Here is a 17898-nt window from a genome sequence, read left to right as displayed (position 1 = left end):
CCTTCAGTCTCCAACTCCGAGACTGACACAGAGCCTTCAGTCTCCAACTCGGAGACAGACACAGAGACTTCAGTTTCCAACTCCGAGACAGACACAGAGCCTTCAGTCTCCAACTCCGGGACAGACCAATGCCTTCAGTCTCCAACTCCAGGACAGGCACAAAGCCTTCAGTCTCCAACTCTGGGACAGACACAGTGCCTTCAGTCTCCAGCTCTGGGACACAGAGCCTTCAGTCTCCAGCTCCGGGACAGACACAGAGCCTTCCGTCTCCAACTCCAAGACAGACACAGAGCCTTCAGTCTCCAACTCTGGGACAGACACAGAGCCTTCTGTCTCCAACTCCGGGACAGACACAAAGCCTTCAGTCTCCAACTCCAGGACAGACACAGAGCCTTCAGTCTCCAACTCCGGGACAGACACAGAGCCTTCATTTTCCAGTTCCGCGACAGACCCAGAGCCTTCAGTCTCCAACTCCGGGACAGACACAGAGCCTTCAGTCTCCAACTCCGGGACAGACACAGAGCTTTCAGTTTCCAACTCCAGGACAGACACAGAGCCTTCAGTCTCCACCTCCGGGACAGGCACAAAGCCTTCAGTCTCCAACTCTGGGACAGCCACAGAGCGTCGGTCTCCAACTCCAAGACATACCCAGAGCCTTCAGTCTCCAGCTCCGGGACAGACACAGAGCCTTCTGTCTCCAACTCCTAGACATACACAGAGCCTTCAGTCTCCAACACCAAGACGGATACAGAGACTTTAGTCTCCAACTCCAGGCTTCAGCCGCTGGGCTTCAACTTCCGACTGACCTTAGTTGTTTTGATCTTTAGTATCAGTCCCATTCTCCGACGATGGGATACAGGCCTTGAACGCCAGGCTCACTGACTGACCTCATGCAGCAACACACAAAAAGTTGGAGGAACTTAACTCTAAGATCCAAGACCTGGGCCTCAACACCTCCCTGTGCAACTGGATCCTCAATTTCCTCACTGGCAAACCCCATATAGTACAGATTGGCAACAACAACTTCTCCACATTCATCATCAGCATAGATTCACCACAAGGCTGTATGCTTCGCCCCCCTGCTTTATACATATGATTGCATGGTTAAGTATAGCACCAATATTGTATTAAATTTTGCCAATGACATACTGTTATTGGCCAAATTAAAGGTGATGATGAATTAGCAAATAGGCAGGAGATTGAAAATCTGGTTGAGTGGTGCCACAACAATGACCTCTAACTCAACGTCAGTAAAACCAGAGATGATTATCAACTACATGAGGAAGTGGCTGGTGGTCTATGAGCCTCATTAGCAGATCAGAGGTGGAAAGAGTCAGTAGTTCACCTTTTTATTCTGACGCCTTCCTTCTTCCTAAATAAGGATCTCAACAGGCCAGGCAGCATCTTTGGGAAAGAGTAAACGGTCAATATTTTCAGCCAAGACCAGATGTTTGTTCTTTTCCATAGGTTCTGCCTCGTCCTCCCGTCCCATGATCCTCTCCCTTCTCCAGCTGTGTATACCTTTTGCCCATCAACTTTCCAGCTCTTAGCTTCATCCCTCCCCCTCCTGTTTTCTCCTATTATTTTGGATTTCCCCTCCCCCTCCCACTTTCAAATCTTTTAGTATCTTTTCTTTCAGTTACTCCTGACAAAGCGTCTCAGCCTGAAACATCGACTGTGCTTCCTCCTATAGATGCTGCCTGGCCTGTTGTGTTACACCAGGATTTTGTGTGTGTGTTGCTTTAATTTCCAGAATCTGCATATTTCCTTGTGTTCTGCCTCACCTGATTAGTTTTTCTTGCATTCAATTGTATTTCTTTATTTTCCTCTAAATTCCCGCAAGGAAATACATTTCAAGGCAGTATATGATAACATATATATACTTCAATAATAAATTTCCTTTGACTCCGAGAGCAACTGTGCAAGGAAATGGACAGTCGTTGTTTGAGGTTGGGACCCTTCATCTGTACTGAGAAGGATGGATGATGGCCAATGGTTACAGGTAAACTTCATTTTCCTCCACAGATGCCGTCTGACCCGATGAGGTCCTCCAGCATTCAGCACAGTGTAATTCAGACTGCCATGACAGTGTATCTCCCGCTCTCGGAGGACCACATGGTGAGCTGGCCTCCACGTACAGCGCCCCGCCACCTACGTCGTCGGAGGACCACATGGTGATCCAGCCTCCACAGATAGCGCTCCATCATCTTCGTGGTCGGAGGACCACATGGTGATCCAGCCTCCACAGATAGCGCTCCATCATCTTCGTGGTCGGAGGACCACACAACACTAGTTATATAACGGACTGAGGCAGGTGTGTGCGCCGCCGCGGTCGGAGGGTTACCTCGCAGAAGCGGGAGGGCTGGCTATCGAGTGACGGGTGTGGGAGCCGCCGAGCTAGCGGCCTGGTTACTGGATGCGGGAGGCGGCGTTGGCAGTGTTTTAGGCTCGGAGTGGGACGAGCCTGGCCCCCCCGGGCCATGTGGCCGGCGGTTTAGCGCGGGTCGAGGGAGGTGGAGATGGCAGCGAATTGGCACGACGTACTGGCCGACAAGGCCGAGCTCCTGCTGGGGCGGCTGGAGGAAGGAGTATGGGCCGGCCTGGGCCTTCTCCGCACCGGCCTGGGCATCGATTTGGGCCTGGAGCCGTGGCTCAGGCGCCAGTCCCCCGGCTCAGCCAGCTGGCTATTGCTACTGGCGGCGGCGGCGGGTGGCCTGTTGTTGCTACTCGCCGGGCTATGGACAGCCGCCTGTCGCCTTGGTCGATGTCTGGGCTTTGGCAAGCGGTCCGGCAGCGGAGCCCCGCTTGCGGGCGCCGGTGGTCGGAGGAGTGGTAGCGGCGCCAGGAACAGGGATAGGACGCCGGCAGAGGTGCAACTGCAGCGAGCCGAGGAGCAGAGGAAGAGGAGCCGCAAGAAGGAAAAGCCAAAGGTAGGAGAAAAACTGCAGCATCTCCCCATGGAGGGGTAACCAACCCCATCATAAATCTTCCAGCTCCTTTAAATGGCCATATAACGCATTAATCCTCATTGAAAAGGTAATCAACTCGTTTATAATTTTCCCAACTCTCTAAAATGGTCACCCTTCCGTTATTTATCCCCCTCCTCCGTATGGGTAACCCACCCTTTTATATTTCTTCTGGCTCTTTTACATGCTCAATTGCCCTTGTTAATTAAATAGGTAACTAACACCTTTATAAATCTCCCAACCATTTAAAATATCCAACGCCCCCATATTATTTCCCCTCTTGAATGTGTAGCCATCCTCTTTTATTCGCCACCCTGAACGTCTTTAAAATGGTTGAAACCCTCAAATGAATTAATTATCCTAGTACTAGACCACTCTGGCCTTTACAAAAGTGATTAGTCAGCCTAACGACCTCTCTGAATGGAGCGATCCGTGTCTTTTTTCATTCCCAGACCTCCAAATTTTCATACTCAGCCCTTGTATTTGAATTTCTTATGCCAAATATAGCCCTATTAAAGTTAATATTCCCTGATTTATACCGTCTGGAAAACAATTCCCTTTAGGAACTCCCTGCTAATACGCCCTTAAACCCAACCAGTCACTCAAGGTATCAGAATTCTTCTATCCGTCTTGAGCTTTTTACTACACTCAATGTTTAAATCTGAGCCTCTTCAACTGAATGATCCCCTAAACCACGTTACCAAATAATTAATAAACTTGCTGTCGATACGCCTTTACCCAATATAAATTCTAAAATAAAAACCCTTATTAATAACCTCCGTGGTTACCCATAGCTCTTGTTTAGCTTGTTGCATGACAGTCCTGAGCCCCTCCTAATGTGTAATTACCCTGTTAGCTTCCATACCCTACCCTGTACTCCATGTAGGCTGAGCAAATAATAATCATCATGTGGCCATAATAATTCCCTAAAACTAAGCAACTTCCTTGTAACCACCACCAACTCCCTGCATTTAATATGTTCTGGCCCTGTGTCATTAATAATCCCAGCTTGAAATGCTGCGTTCTTTCTAATATTTAACACTTTGCTGCAACACCGTTTTATGGCCGAGTTTATTTTTTGTTGGATTGGAGGCAGGGACATATTTTCCTATTCCCCTAATCCCTCCTTGAAACCTGAAAGGCTTCGTCTGTGCACTGTTGGAGTTTGGGAGAGAGGCGGGGAGAGTGGAATTTGCAGTGGCCTTTCACTGCATCTGCCTAGGATGGGATGGGTCAGGCCATGAGTGCATTTTGTGTAGTTGGGCCGGTGCCAGACGCTAGTTGTGTGATGTGGCAGTTCTCGCAGTAACAGCGCGCAAGAAGATCGTGGCCGGGCTCAATTTGCCAACGCATGGTTGTTGCGTCTTTTTGTGTGTAATCTCGTACTTAGAGGCAAATTTATTTTTAGATACGTTACCTAGTTGCTCCCTGTGAATGAACAGATGTTTCGCTGAATAAGAATGAAAGCGTCACGTTAATTTTTGCCTTTTATTTGCTTCTGTGTCTAGGTACAGGACTCCGCCAAAATGCCATCGGTTTGCACGCTAATGTAGGGAATTTCTCAGTCTGTTTTCTGCTTTAAGAAATATTTAATACCATTGCTGCTGGAAATCTGAAATGATCTGAAAGTGATCATTGGAAAATTATTCAGATCAGCCAGCGTCTGCTTGAAGAACAAGTTAATGTTTTATGTAGCCTCATAGAGCATAGGAACAGGTCCTTGGGTTCAATTGGCCCATGCCTATCAATATTCCAGTCGAACCTAGCCCCATTTGCTTGTGTTTGGCCGATGTCCCTCTAACCTTCCCTATCCATGAACCTATCCAAGTGCCTTTTAAATATCGTTGTTGTACTTGCCTCAACCACTTCCTCTGCCAGCTCCTTTTATACACTGACCATCCTTGGATTGTCACATGTACTTTGAAACATACAATGATGAAATGTGTTATTTATGTCAGTGATCAACACAGTCCAATGATGTGCTGGGGCAGCCTACTAACCTGTAAGTCTTTGGAATGTGGGAGGAAACTGGAGTACTTAAAGTAAGCCCTTGCTGTCGCAGGGAGAACATACAAACTCCTTGTAGAAAGTGGCAGGAATTGAACCCTGATTGCTGATACTGCAAAGTATTAGGCTAGCCACCTTGCTGCCTTCTCCCGTCTCACCTTAATCTATGTTGTCTAGTTTTTAATTCCCTAACCCTAGAAAAAAGATTGTTCTTTCGGCCTGTCTTTGCCCATCATGGTTTTATACATTTCTGTTAAGATCACCTCTCCTTCTACACTCCAATGCAGTGTCCTGATCTGGTTAACCTCTGTCCATGATTCAGTCCCTCAAGTCTGGGCAACATCTTTATGACTCTCTGCATTCTTTCCAGCGTAATGGCATAGAGCATGGAAACAGGCACTTCAGCCCAAATGGTCCATGCTGACCTAGATACTCTGTCCAAGTTAGTCCCACTTGCCAGTTTTTAGCCCTTAGCTTTCTAAACCATTCCAATCCATCTACCTGTTAAACTGGCTTATTACACTGTACATGCTTCAGCCAGTTTCTTTGACGGCTGATTCCGCCTAGGTTCCATAGATGTAATAAAAGAGTGGCCTTCAAGTTTTTGATACTCAGTCTCTTGGGTGGGAGACAAATAACAGTGAATTTTGAGGCACACCCTCAAAATTGAGGGGCTACCCTTTAGAACAGAGTCAACAAGGAATTTTTTTAGCCAAAGAGTTAGGTGAGTCTGTGGAATGCTCTGCCACATACTGTGGTGGAGGCCAAGTTGGTAGGTATATTTAAGGCCAAAGTTGATTGTTTCATGATCGGTCAGGACATACAAGGATATTTACGGGAAGGTAGATGTATGGGGTTGAGTGAGATCCAGGATCAGCCTCGATGGAATGTCAGAACAGACTCTGGGCGAAACAGCCTTATGGTCTTTAAACCTATGTCCTCAAGTTTTTGATACTCAGTCTCTTGGGTGGGAGACAAAAGACAGTGAATTGATCATATGAATGCATCTCATGTTATACACCTGTAAAATCAGCAGTCTCTTGTGCGCTAACGAACGAAGTACTAAATTCTCCCTATAATTCAGTCCCTCAAGTCCTAGTATTATCCTTGTAAGCCTTTTTTGTACTCTTTCCAATTTAATAATATATTTCCTATAGCAGGGCAAACAAAACTGAACACATTACTCCAAATGTGGCCCTACCAGTGTCTTGTACAACTTCACCATGACCTCAAACTACTATGCTCAGTAACCTGACTCATGAAGGCCAACATGACAGTCACAGTCTAACTATGCCTTCACATTGAGGGAACTACAGTTACAAGAAAAAGTTAGTGAAACCTGGTTTTCTGCATTAATTACTTATAAAATGTGGTCTGATCTTTATTGAAGTCACAATGATAGACAAGCACAATCTGACTAAACCAATAACACACTTAAAATTGTACATTTCCTGTCTTTATTGAACACATTGTGTAATTATTTGCACTCCAGGCTGGAAAAAGTATGTGAACCCTTGTATGTAATAGCTGGTAGATCCTCTTTTAGCGGCAATAACCTCCGTTAAACATTTCCTGTAGCTGCTGATCAGACTTGTACAATGGTGAGGAGGGATTTTAGACCATTCCTCCATACAACCTGTTTCCGTTCATCAATATTTCTGGGATACCTTGTATGAACAGCCCTCTTCAGGTCATGCCACAGCATCTCAATTGGGTTAAGACTGGACTCTGACTTGGTCATTTCAAGACAAAAATTTTCTTCTTCTTAAACCATTCTGTTTTTGACTTGCTCTCGTTTCAGATTATAGTCTTGTTGCATCATCCAATTTCTACTAAGTTTCAGGTGATGGGCTGCTATCCTGACTTTCTCCTGTAAGATGTCTTGATACAATTTTGAATTAATTTTACCCTCAGTGATTGCAAGCTGTCCAAGCCATGAGGCAGCAAAGCTGTCCCGAACAATGATACTCCTTCCATCATGCTTCTTAGTTGGGTTGAGTTTTGATGTTGGTGTGCATGCCACAGCATCTCAGTTGGGCTCCTCCAAGCATAGTGGTATGCATTTCTACCAAAAAGTTCAAATTTTGTCTCACCTGTCCATGGAACATTGTCCCAGAAGCATCACAGAATGATCCTGGGAATGAAAGGGTTAACACATGAGGACCCTTTGATAGCTCCTGGCTTGTACTCACTGAAGTTTGAAGTTGGGTCGCATTGAAATCTACTGAATATTGAAAGCCCTAGATAGCGTGGATGTGAAGAGGATATTTCCAATAATGGGAGACTCTAGGACCACAGAGCATAGGTTCGGAATATAAGGATGTTCCTTTAGAACAGAACTGAAGAGAAATTTCTTTGGTGGTGAATCTATAGAGTTTATTGCCACAGACAGATGTGGAGGTGAAGTCATTCGGTGTATTAAAAGCAGGGGCTGATTGGTTTTTGATTAGTAAAGGGTGTCAGAGGTTATGGACAGAAAGCAGAATAGGTTTGAGAGGGAAATTAAACCAGCCATGATTGAATGGTAGAGAAGACTCGATGGGCCTAATTCTGTTCCTATTTCATAAGGTATCACAAAAAAAAGCCTCAGGCTCATAAGAAATAATTTCCCATGATCAAAACTATGCTGACAACTTTTGTCTGTGTCCAGATGTGTGTATATCCTATCCCTTAGAATACCATCCAGTAACTTACTTAACACAGATCTTTGACTTGCTGGCCTCCCCTTTATTTTGCTACCCTTCTGAAATAAAGGCCTATCGTACCCACCAGTCTACCGGCATCTCACCCATGGCTAACGATGCAACTATCTCAGCCAGGTCTCCTGCAATTTCTTCTCAAGCCTTCCACTGTGTTCTTGGATAAACCAGCTTGTGCTTTGGAAATTTGTCCACCTTACCTTTTAGACATCCAACACCACCTGTAATCCAGTCTCTCCCAAAGGCCCCTCCATTACTTTTCCGAGTGCTAAAGTTTTCTGGGTTAAAAACAAGTAAAATATTCACTAATGACCTTGCCCAACTCTTTCAGCTCCACACAGATGTTCCCTTTGATCTTTAAGGGCTCTCTTTTGTCTCTAGTTGCTCTTTTTCCCTTAATGTTTTTATGGAAATGTATAATTATACATTAAGGGACTGTATAGTAATTTAAAAAAAAATCAGATGTTTCAGGTTGAACATATTTTGTCAGAATCAGACCTAATTCTGGCAAAGGGTTTCTGACCTGAGACATTAATTTCTTTCTCTGCCCAGACAGGTGGCATGACTTGCTGTGTATTTTCACCATTTTCTGTTCTTATGCTGGAAATCCAAAATCTGCAATTTTTAGGATTTTCATTTACTGGCTGAAGTTTCAACTCTGGCTCTCATCTAATACTATATGAATTCTACTTGAAAGTTTATCTGGTTAGCAGCAAGTGTTGAGATGCTAATGGTTTTCTCAACCACAGCATTGCACCTATTGTATATCTATATGACACCATAATACCAAGTGTGGTAAACCATGTATATCGGTTGTAAACACGAGGAAATCTGCAGATGCTGGAAATTCAAACAACAACACACACAAAATGCTGGTGGAACACAGCAGGCCAGGCAGCATCTATAGGGAGAAGCGCTGTCGACGTTTCGGGCCGAGACCCTTCGTCAGGACTTAACACGAAGGTTTACTTATATACTTAACACGTATATAGGTTGTAACTGGGTTATCTGTCTGGGCATGCCTGGACACACCCCTCTGCTGACTGCTCCTGTGGCTCCTCCCACAGACCCCTGAATAAAGGCGATTGTGTCACTGCTCTTCCCACAGTCCAGGACAGACATACAGCATGGACGTGGATCCATTTTACTGTTAATAAAAGCCTTTCAGTACTTTACTTCCAGTCTTTTGAATTGAATTGACTTTATTACTTCATCCTTCACATACATGAGGAGTAAAAATCTTCGTGTTAAGTCTCTGTCTAAATGTACAATGTGCAATCTTTAATCATTTGTAATAGTATGTACCACAGGACAGTCAATATGACATAGAAATACAACGTGAATTGATCAGTCTGATGGCATGTTGGAAGAAGCTCTCCTGGAGCCTGGAGGTCCTGGCTTTTATGCTGCAGTACCATTTCCTGGATAGTAGCAGCTGGATCAGTTTGTGGTTGGAGTGTTGGAGTGACTCGGGTCCCCAATGATCCTTCAGGCCCTCTTTACACATCTGTCTTTGTAAATGTCCTGAGTAGTTCACATCAACAAATGCACTGGGCTATCCGCACCACTCTCTGCAGAGACCTTGCGATTGAGGGGAGTACAGTTCCCATACTAGGCAGTGATGCAGCCAGTCAGGATGCTCTCAGTTGTGCCCTGTAGAAAGTTCTTAGGAATTGGGGGCCCATACCAAACTTCCTCCACTGTCTGAGGTGAAAGAGGCACTGTTGTGCTTCCTACCACTACATCTCCGATATGTACATGTGGATTGTCAGTGATGGGAACAATAGACATGATGCTTTTAGAAGTCACACCTCATTTAAAAAGACAAATGTAGAAATATTTTGGAGGAAAAATCCAGACAATAGTAGACTTAACAAGCAATCTGATGGAGAGCTCAACAGGTCAAACAGCAACTGTGGGAGGAAAGTAATTGTCAAAGTTTTAGATGCAACCCTGCACCAGGACCTTTTATTTTTCCCAACCCTTACAGATGCTGCTTGACCCACTGAATTCCTCCAGCAGATTTTGTTGCTCTAGATTCCAGCATCCACTAATGCTTGTATCTCAATGGTAGACTCAACATTGGAAGAATAGATGAAATGCAAGGAGCCATAGGAATGTTGGAGGTTTGAAGGCACTGAAATGGCAGAGAGATCATCTAGGGTTTTGGGACTAATAGCTTTATTGTAGCACATTGGGGAGCAATTGTAGTTAAGGTAGAACATAAATAGCAGTTGGTGTACACCAGAGAAGAGCACTGGATGTTAATGATTCCGTGAAAATGAGATGAGTCAGTGCAGCGCTGCTAAGGTGGAGCTGGTCTGCTCTGGTGACTGCCAATATAGACTTAAATATTCCACGAACCTAATACCAAATTTTCTAATCCCTAACTAAAATCAAGTGACAGCAGCCAAGGAAATTGTTTGAAAACATGGATAGAATTCGTGGTGCAGGCAAAATAATGGTCTGAGAACATGCTTCTGTGTTTTTTTTTAAAGTGTGCTTCAAATGTTAAGTGTTGGTGTACTTGTGACAAAATACTACACTTGTGGTTTGCTGTTAACCCTGACCGAAAATGCTTAGAGACTGGTAATTAGTTACAGACGACATTTTAAGAAGTACTGAGCAATTCCATTATAGTTTTATTTCAGGACTACTTTTGGAAATGTCTGGTATCCTAGTAGGCAGAGATGAAGCATAGTGTTGAGGGAGAAAACAAGAGAAAATCTGCAGATGCTGAAAATCCAAGCAACACATGTAAAATGCAAGAGGAACTCGGCAGGGCAGGCAGCATCTATGGAAAAGAATACAGCTGACATTTCAGGCTGAGACCCTGCTGAGTTCCTCCAGCATTTTGTGTGTGTTGAGAGAAAAAAGTTGCTTTAATCAGAAATTTGTGTGTTTTGTCTCCATAATTTACTGCAGAGTGGTCACCATTATCTTTAAAATGACATAACTGCTTTTAAAACAAAAAAAACACCTTTTTTAAAGTTAGATTTTCACAACATGTATTAAATAATCCTATCCTAGTCTGTGTAAAACCGTATAAATTGCTTAGTTTTTCCGTATGAATCAAATTAGTTGAAAACAAACTGTTGATTTAATCCTAAATCTGCTGTTAGTATTTTCTGTTGTTTTGTATGGGGAAAATTGTGTAATTTCCAAATTATTTTTTTGGCACATGGGGCCCCTGTATGTCCCCTGTATCAGATGTCTTGCATTGCATGCTGTTGTGTTGGTAGCCAGTTCTAACTTTCAACCTTGTCTCAGCAGACTTGTTGCTTTCCTCCAACCTGACCAGTCTAAACAAAAGGGTTACTGTAATAAAATTGCTTTCTGAGCGAGTTGGAGAAATGCTGTTTGGAAACATTTTCACTGACAATACTGGATTTTGTTTTGTAGTTTTCCTAATTGCTGTTGATTAACTATAATTTTCAGCCCACTGTTGCAAAGTTTATGAGGAATATTTTGGTGGAAAAAGTATATGATATTCATCACCAATTCCAGTTGTAATCTTAATCAGGGTTTGTTGCAGTATATTATACAGGAGAAAGGCTTGCATCCCCAGCTTTCCCTGAAAGTGACATATCAGAATAAACATTGGCCATTTGACCAATTGAAGTCATCCTTTCAATTGATAATTCCTGTCACGGTTTACTTGCCTTAAGCCATTTAAGACGGTATGTAACACGCAAAATGTTGGAGAAACTCAGCAGGGTAGGCAGCATCTATGGAAAAGAGTACAATTGACGTTTTGGGCCGAGACCTCTTAGCAGGACTGGAGATAAAAAGCTGAAGAGAAGATTTTAAAGGTGGGGGGAGGAAAGAGAGAAACACCAGGTGACAGGTGAAACCTGAAGGGGGATGGATGAAGTAAAGTGCTGGGAAGTTGACTAGTGAGAGGTACAGGGCTGGAGAAGGAGGAGTCTGATAGAGGACAGAAGGCCATGGAAGAAAGAAAAGGGGGAAGGAGCACCAGAGGAAGATGATGAGTGGGCAAGAATAAGGTGAGAGAGGGAAAGGGGGATGGGGAATGGTGAAGGAGAGGTGGGGGGGCATTACCAAAAGTTCGAGAAATCAGTGTTCATACCATCAGTTTGGAGGCTACACAGATGGAATGTAAGGTTTGTTCCTCCAATCAAACTGTAGCCTCATCACAACAGCAGAGGAGGCCATGAATAGAGATATCGGAATGGGAATGGAATGTGGTATTAAAATGGGTGGACGCTGGGAGATCCTTCTTGTGTGTGTTGCTTTGATTTCCAGCATCTGAAGATTTTCTCTTTTTTGTGATGAGACTGTATGTATTTCATAATTGTTTCTAATTCAGTTTTTACATTTTTTAATTAGTCATTCTCCAGAGTAAGTTACCTTAAAATTAATGTGTACAAGTCAAATTAAACAACTGTATTCCAGTACTTGGATAGATGTCCCAGTTATAAACTGTCACAAGTATTCCTGTATTGGCAGCTGAGTCTTTGAGAGTTTGGAACACACAAAGTTATTTGGCATAACTGTTCAATATTGGGGTTTAGGCTCCACATAACTATCTTGTCCTACTTAACCTTTCCCCACAAGCTCATCTAGCTCCTTCATTTCTTTTGTTGCTATTCATTTAAATTCTTATATGCATTAATAAGTGCCACATTTTAGCCATTCTCCAAATAAAGCTTATTCTGAAATCTCTATCGAACTTTCATTTTATCTTAATCATACAGCAGGGAAATGGATCCTTTGGCCCAACTCATCTATATCTAGCAGGATGTCTGCTTGAACTATTCCCATTTGTCTGCTTTTGACCCATATCAGTGTTTAGTGTCCGTTAAACATTATGTTTTAAACATCTACCACTTCCTTTGGCAGTTTGTGCCACATAGCCACCACCCTGTGGAAAAGGTTCCCCTCTGGTCCTATTTAAATGTTTCCTGTCCTGTGCCCTAGGTTTAGACTTTGTGCCCTTTTATGCCCTCATCATTTCCTAAATCTCATAAAGGTCACCCCTCAGCTTGCTTGCTATACTCTAGGAACAAGCATTCCAGCCTCTTCAGTCAAATTTATCCTGATTCACCTGCAAATTCTTAGTTTAATGTTGAAGATTGACTGCCCCCTGTCTGCCTTCTCCCCCCCCCCATTAAAGAATGCCTCTTTAGCTTCTGATGTCTTGTGATGAACTTGCAGAGATTGGTGATTGTAGAACCCAGTGCTACCATTTCCCAGCCCTAAGAAAAACTGTTAATGCCTTGCATATTGGAAATGGCTTAGTTACGGAGTGAAAGTTTCTATTCTCAATAAGGACACAGAAATTGATAATTGAAATCTAAAAATAAGGGCAGACGGGTGACTTTTCAAATGGAGAGTATTACATTTGCATGTTCTGGTCCATTTGACCAAGTTTCTTCACCTGATGTGTTAGTCAATGCATCCAATGCAAGCACAGAAAGTCAACTAAATGATATTTAAAAATCTTGTATTTGCACATTTATGATTAAACATTGCCAACCAAATGGTCTTGGCAGGATTTGTGTATACATATGTTAATTCTGCAATGAATTGAGTTTTAGTAATTGAAATTCATGAGTAAATCGAATCATCAAGCCAATTTATTTAAACTGAGCAGACAGTAAAGTTATACTTTGGTCCATTCTTGTAAAAGTCAGTTGAACACAATGATTTAAAGTTGGCACAATTTAATTTGCTTCTAGTAATTGATAATGCAAAGCTTATTCGTACACTGTCATTGATAAGTTGTGTCCTCCCACATTTCTAGTTTCTGGCATCTGAAATCTTTTCATATGCAGAGCATTTCCAATTATAGATTAGATAGATCATCTATAATTAGCAGTTTCAGTAAAGAGAATTAAGTTTGATTAGTACTTGAAAAAGATGCTATGTTATGAGGAAAGAGCATGATAGTAAAACACATTTGATAGCTCTTTTAAGGAGTTGGCACAGACACAGTGGGTTCACATTGTATCTTCTGTGCCGTAACAATGAAAGAACAAATTCGAGCAACAGTGCAGTAAAATCAGTTTAGTTTTTGGATAGTCCTTCAAGATTGAGAATGACCTTTCTGCTACAATCAAATCCCATGGTTTTTGTAGATTCTTTGTGACATCAGTGTTAAATTATTGTATCATTCATTCATTAAATGCTGCAGTCTTTTTTTTAAAACTGTGCTAATGAGTTGATCCTCTTTAGTATCCCATAGGTGTATTATTGCAGATTAAGATCATAGGTCAGGGTGCATAAACACAATGCTTTTGAACAAATGCTTTTCAATTGTTCATTGTATGAGTTTGTTCTTACTGTGGATATGGTACTGTAGTACTAATCCAGAGGTCTGGATTAATAATCGAGAGATGTGTGCTTATTCCTCCACAGTAGTTGGAGACTTAAATTCAGTAAAATAATCTGAAATTAAAAGGTATCAGCATTAGTGCCCTATAAATCACTGTTATCATCATTAAGAACTAAACCAGTTCACTAATATCCTCCATGGAAAGATATCTGCCATGTGGTCTGAATTGTGTGACCACAGATTAATTGCCCAGTCTGCCTTTTAACTGCCTCTGAAGTAGACAACTAATCTCTAGTCTAGTGCAGTTACCAATACCTATATTCTCTGAATGAGCCCATCATTTATTTGACCGAGTTTTCCTTTGCAAGGAAAACATAAGAAATAGAAAATGGAGTAGATTATTTGTCTTTTTGAGTCTTCTCAGCCATTTATTTTACCTCAGAGCCATCTTCTTCCTCTAATCTACGCATCTTCAGCTCCTTAATATCGGAAAATCTTTCAATCTCTGATAGAATAAACTGAACAATTGAACCACCTTGGGTAGAGAATTCCAAAGATTAGTGATCCTCTGGGTGAAGGCATTTCTTCTAGACTCTCTCCTGAGTGGCTGAGTCTGCATTTTGCGATTCTGCCTCCTGATCGTAGATACTGTTAGAAATATCACAACACAGGTCTTTCCATATTTCAACCCCACTAAATATGGATTCCCTCAGATAGAGTAAACAAATGTACAACATTCCAAAGGCACTCCCACCAAAGCTCTGTATAATTTGAGCAAGGTATCTCTACTTGCTTCGAGGCTATCATCCCTTCGAGGAAGGAATGATGGCTCGAAAGATTGACTGGTTTCTCTTTCTGTGGATGCTACATGTTTGGCTGAGTTTTTCTGGCATTCCTGCATTTGCCTTCCAAATTGCTTGCTTGACCTGCATACTAGCTTTCATTAGTTTATGTACAGTGTAACCTCAGGTCTACTGAACAGCAGCAGGTACATGGATGGAAAAGATTTACGGGATATAGGCAAACAGCATTACTTCTGGTCGTTGTGGATAAGTTGGAATGGATGGCTTGTTTCCATACTATACAACTGTGGCTAATACTGTTCAGTTTCTCATTTTTCTACCAAAGTGACAGTCTCCCTATTTCCATATTCTAATCCCATCTGCCATTTACTTTGAGCATATACAAATCAGATTAAGGTTTGTTATCACTGTCTTGTAACATGAAATTTGTTGTTTTGTGGCAGCACCATTGCAAAGACAAAATTACTATAAATTACAAAAATAAATGGTGGTGGTGGGAATGAATACTGAGGGAAATTTGGAACTACCATTTGGAAATTTGGTTGCTGAGGGAAAGAAGCTGTTTCTGAATTGCTGAGTGTGGATCTTCAGGCTCCTATACTTTCTGAGGATAGTAAAAAGGAGGAAGCATGTCCCAGATGGTGAGAGTCCTTAATGGGGTATGATACTTTCTTTAGGTACTGCCTTTTGCATATGTCCTCTGGTGGGGAGCATAGTGCCTATGATGGAACTGACTGAGTCTACAACCCTCTGTAGCATCTTGAAATCCTGTGCATTGGAGGCTACATATCACTTTTGTGACACAAGCAGTCAAATGCACTTCACTGTATACCTATAGATATTTGCAAGAGTCTTTGATATATCAAATCTCGGGGGTGGAGTTTTCAAGATGGCGACGTAAACATCTGCCTTTAGGCGCTCTTCATTTTTTCAACTATAATCACCCCTTAATTAAATCTTTTCGAATTTAATCACATGGGTTGATACTTTTGATTAACTTTTTCTTCCTAAAATAATATTTGATCTAATCTCGACAAACTTAAAATGGCTACAAGCAAGAAATCGTCTAAGGAACCTGTATCCATCGACGCAATCTCTACTCTTTTGGACGCTAAACTGGATATTAAACTTTCGAGTCTGGAAGGCAGATTGGATGGTAGATTGGGAAGCAGACTGACAAGTTTGGAAAATAAGCTTACCAGGAAAATATCCGAACTTGCTGATAGATCGCTTGAAATTAAACTTCAATCGCAGGCATCGGACATTCAGCGGCATGAAGATAAGATCACGACTCTTGAAAAATCCATTTGTGCAAAAGTACGTACAATTGAAGCGTTGGAGAAGAAGGTAGAGTCGAATGCTAAAACTATGGATCAGTATAAGTTTAAAATTACTGATCTCGAAAATCGATCTCGCAGACAGAATTTGCGTATCATCGGGTTTCCCGAAAAAGTTGAGTCCGGTGATTTAACTGAATTTTTCTCTAATTTACTATGGGAAACTTTCAGTGCTGAAGGTTTGCAAGCTAAACCTGTTATCGATCGTGTTCACAGAGTTGCGAGATTTTCGGCTCTGTCTGATAAACCACGAGCGGTGATTGTTCGCCTTCATTATCCTCGGGAGAAAGAGCTTTTAATTCGATTAGCTCGTAAAAAAGGCATGATTTCTTATAACACCAATTCATTTCAAATTGTTGAAGATTATTCTTATGATGTAATGAAATCAAGAATCGCTTTTAAACCAGTGATGGCAGAGATTTATTCGATTGGCCTTAAACAAGCTTTTAATGTATCCAGCGAAGCTCAGAATTACGTTAAACGCCAACAGTCAGCAATTTTTCAAAACACCGGAAGAAGCGAAGAAATTTGTTGAAGAATATAGATCTTCTAGTGCAACTTGAACTATGTGTCATGTTGAAGATTCCTCGGAGAGAGGGTGCCATCTCATTTTAAGTAACCTACGAAGTTGGGTTATAACTTTCTATCCCGTTCTACGGGTCTGGCTCTTATTTTTCACTATTATCACTGTTTTATGGATGCTTTCTTAACTTTTATAATATTTTTTTTATTTTATTCTTTTTTCTGTTTCAGATATATACATCTATATCTTGTAATAATGATTTATTTTTTTCAAGATGTCGTTTCTTCTTCCCATAAGACTGCTTTTTATAAACATTTATTTGTTTGCCTGTACTTAGAAATGGGACGAATGCTTTGAATTTTTTTTTAGTTTTTTTTATATATATTGTAGTGTTTATTGAATCTTTTTTGATCCTATTTTGGTATTTTTTTATTATTAAACTTTTTTAATAGATTGTTGAATCTACATTTATATTTTGTAAGATGGCTTTTTCAAAATGTCGTTTCTTCTTCCCATAAGTCTTTGCTTTTGAAACATCATCTTTCTTGCATTTATATATGAAATTTTTTTAAAGGTATATTACACTCTTAAATTTTGATGTTTATTTTTTTTTTGTTAAAGATTGTTTGTTTTATTATATTAGTTTTCTCATTCTGATTGACATATATTTTCTTTTTGCAACCCTATATTTAAATATGGGTGTTACATAGTTTTTTTTAAAAAAACTTTTTATGGAGCTGCCATCTTGAAATGGGGGTAAGGTTAGTGTTAGATTATGCGCCTGCCGCTTGGCTTTTCTTCGAAGGGTGGGGGGAGGGGGTGGGGATCTTTTTCACGCTTTTGCGTTTTTTTTCTGCTTTTAGTTTATGGGCCAACTTTAAATTATTAATATTGTTGAGGTGTCATGTTCTCCGGTTGCTCCTGAATCTATTTTCCTTTTTCCTAAATTATGGGTTATGTGTCTTTTTAACCTATTATGATATACACAACTAATATTGGCATGATGGATAAATCTATTAATTTTATCTCTTGGAATACTAATGGTTTAAATCATCCGATTAAACGTAAAAAAATATTTAAGGTATTCCGTAGATTGAATGCTAATATTATTTTTGCACAGGAAACCCATATTAGGAGGGAGGATAATCAACGTTTTTTTAGGTTCTGGAAGGGTCAACAATTTCATTCGAATTGTACTGCTAAAATTAGGGGTGTGTCTATTTTTATAGACCCCTCAATTTTGTTTATACATCACGAAATTATTT

General features: G+C 41.3%; 1 protein-coding gene across 1 annotated transcript in view; it reads left to right on the top strand.

Annotated features, from left to right (window-relative positions):
- The first annotated feature begins 2314 nt into the window (after nucleotides 1–2314).
- Nucleotides 2315–17898, top strand: part of mtdha (metadherin a) — a 107377-nt gene continuing 91793 nt past the window's right edge. Inside the window, exon 1 of the mRNA XM_059977082.1 lies at nucleotides 2315–2930. Within this exon, the coding sequence (XP_059833065.1) occupies nucleotides 2520–2930 (411 nt within the window). The 5' untranslated portion in view covers nucleotides 2315–2519. The remainder of the gene's footprint in view (nucleotides 2931–17898) is intronic.

The sequence above is a fragment of the Hypanus sabinus genome, chromosome 1 (assembly GCF_030144855.1).
Source record: "Hypanus sabinus isolate sHypSab1 chromosome 1, sHypSab1.hap1, whole genome shotgun sequence".
NCBI lineage: Eukaryota > Metazoa > Chordata > Chondrichthyes > Myliobatiformes > Dasyatidae > Hypanus > Hypanus sabinus.
This window is presented reverse-complemented; position numbering and strand designations above follow the sequence as displayed.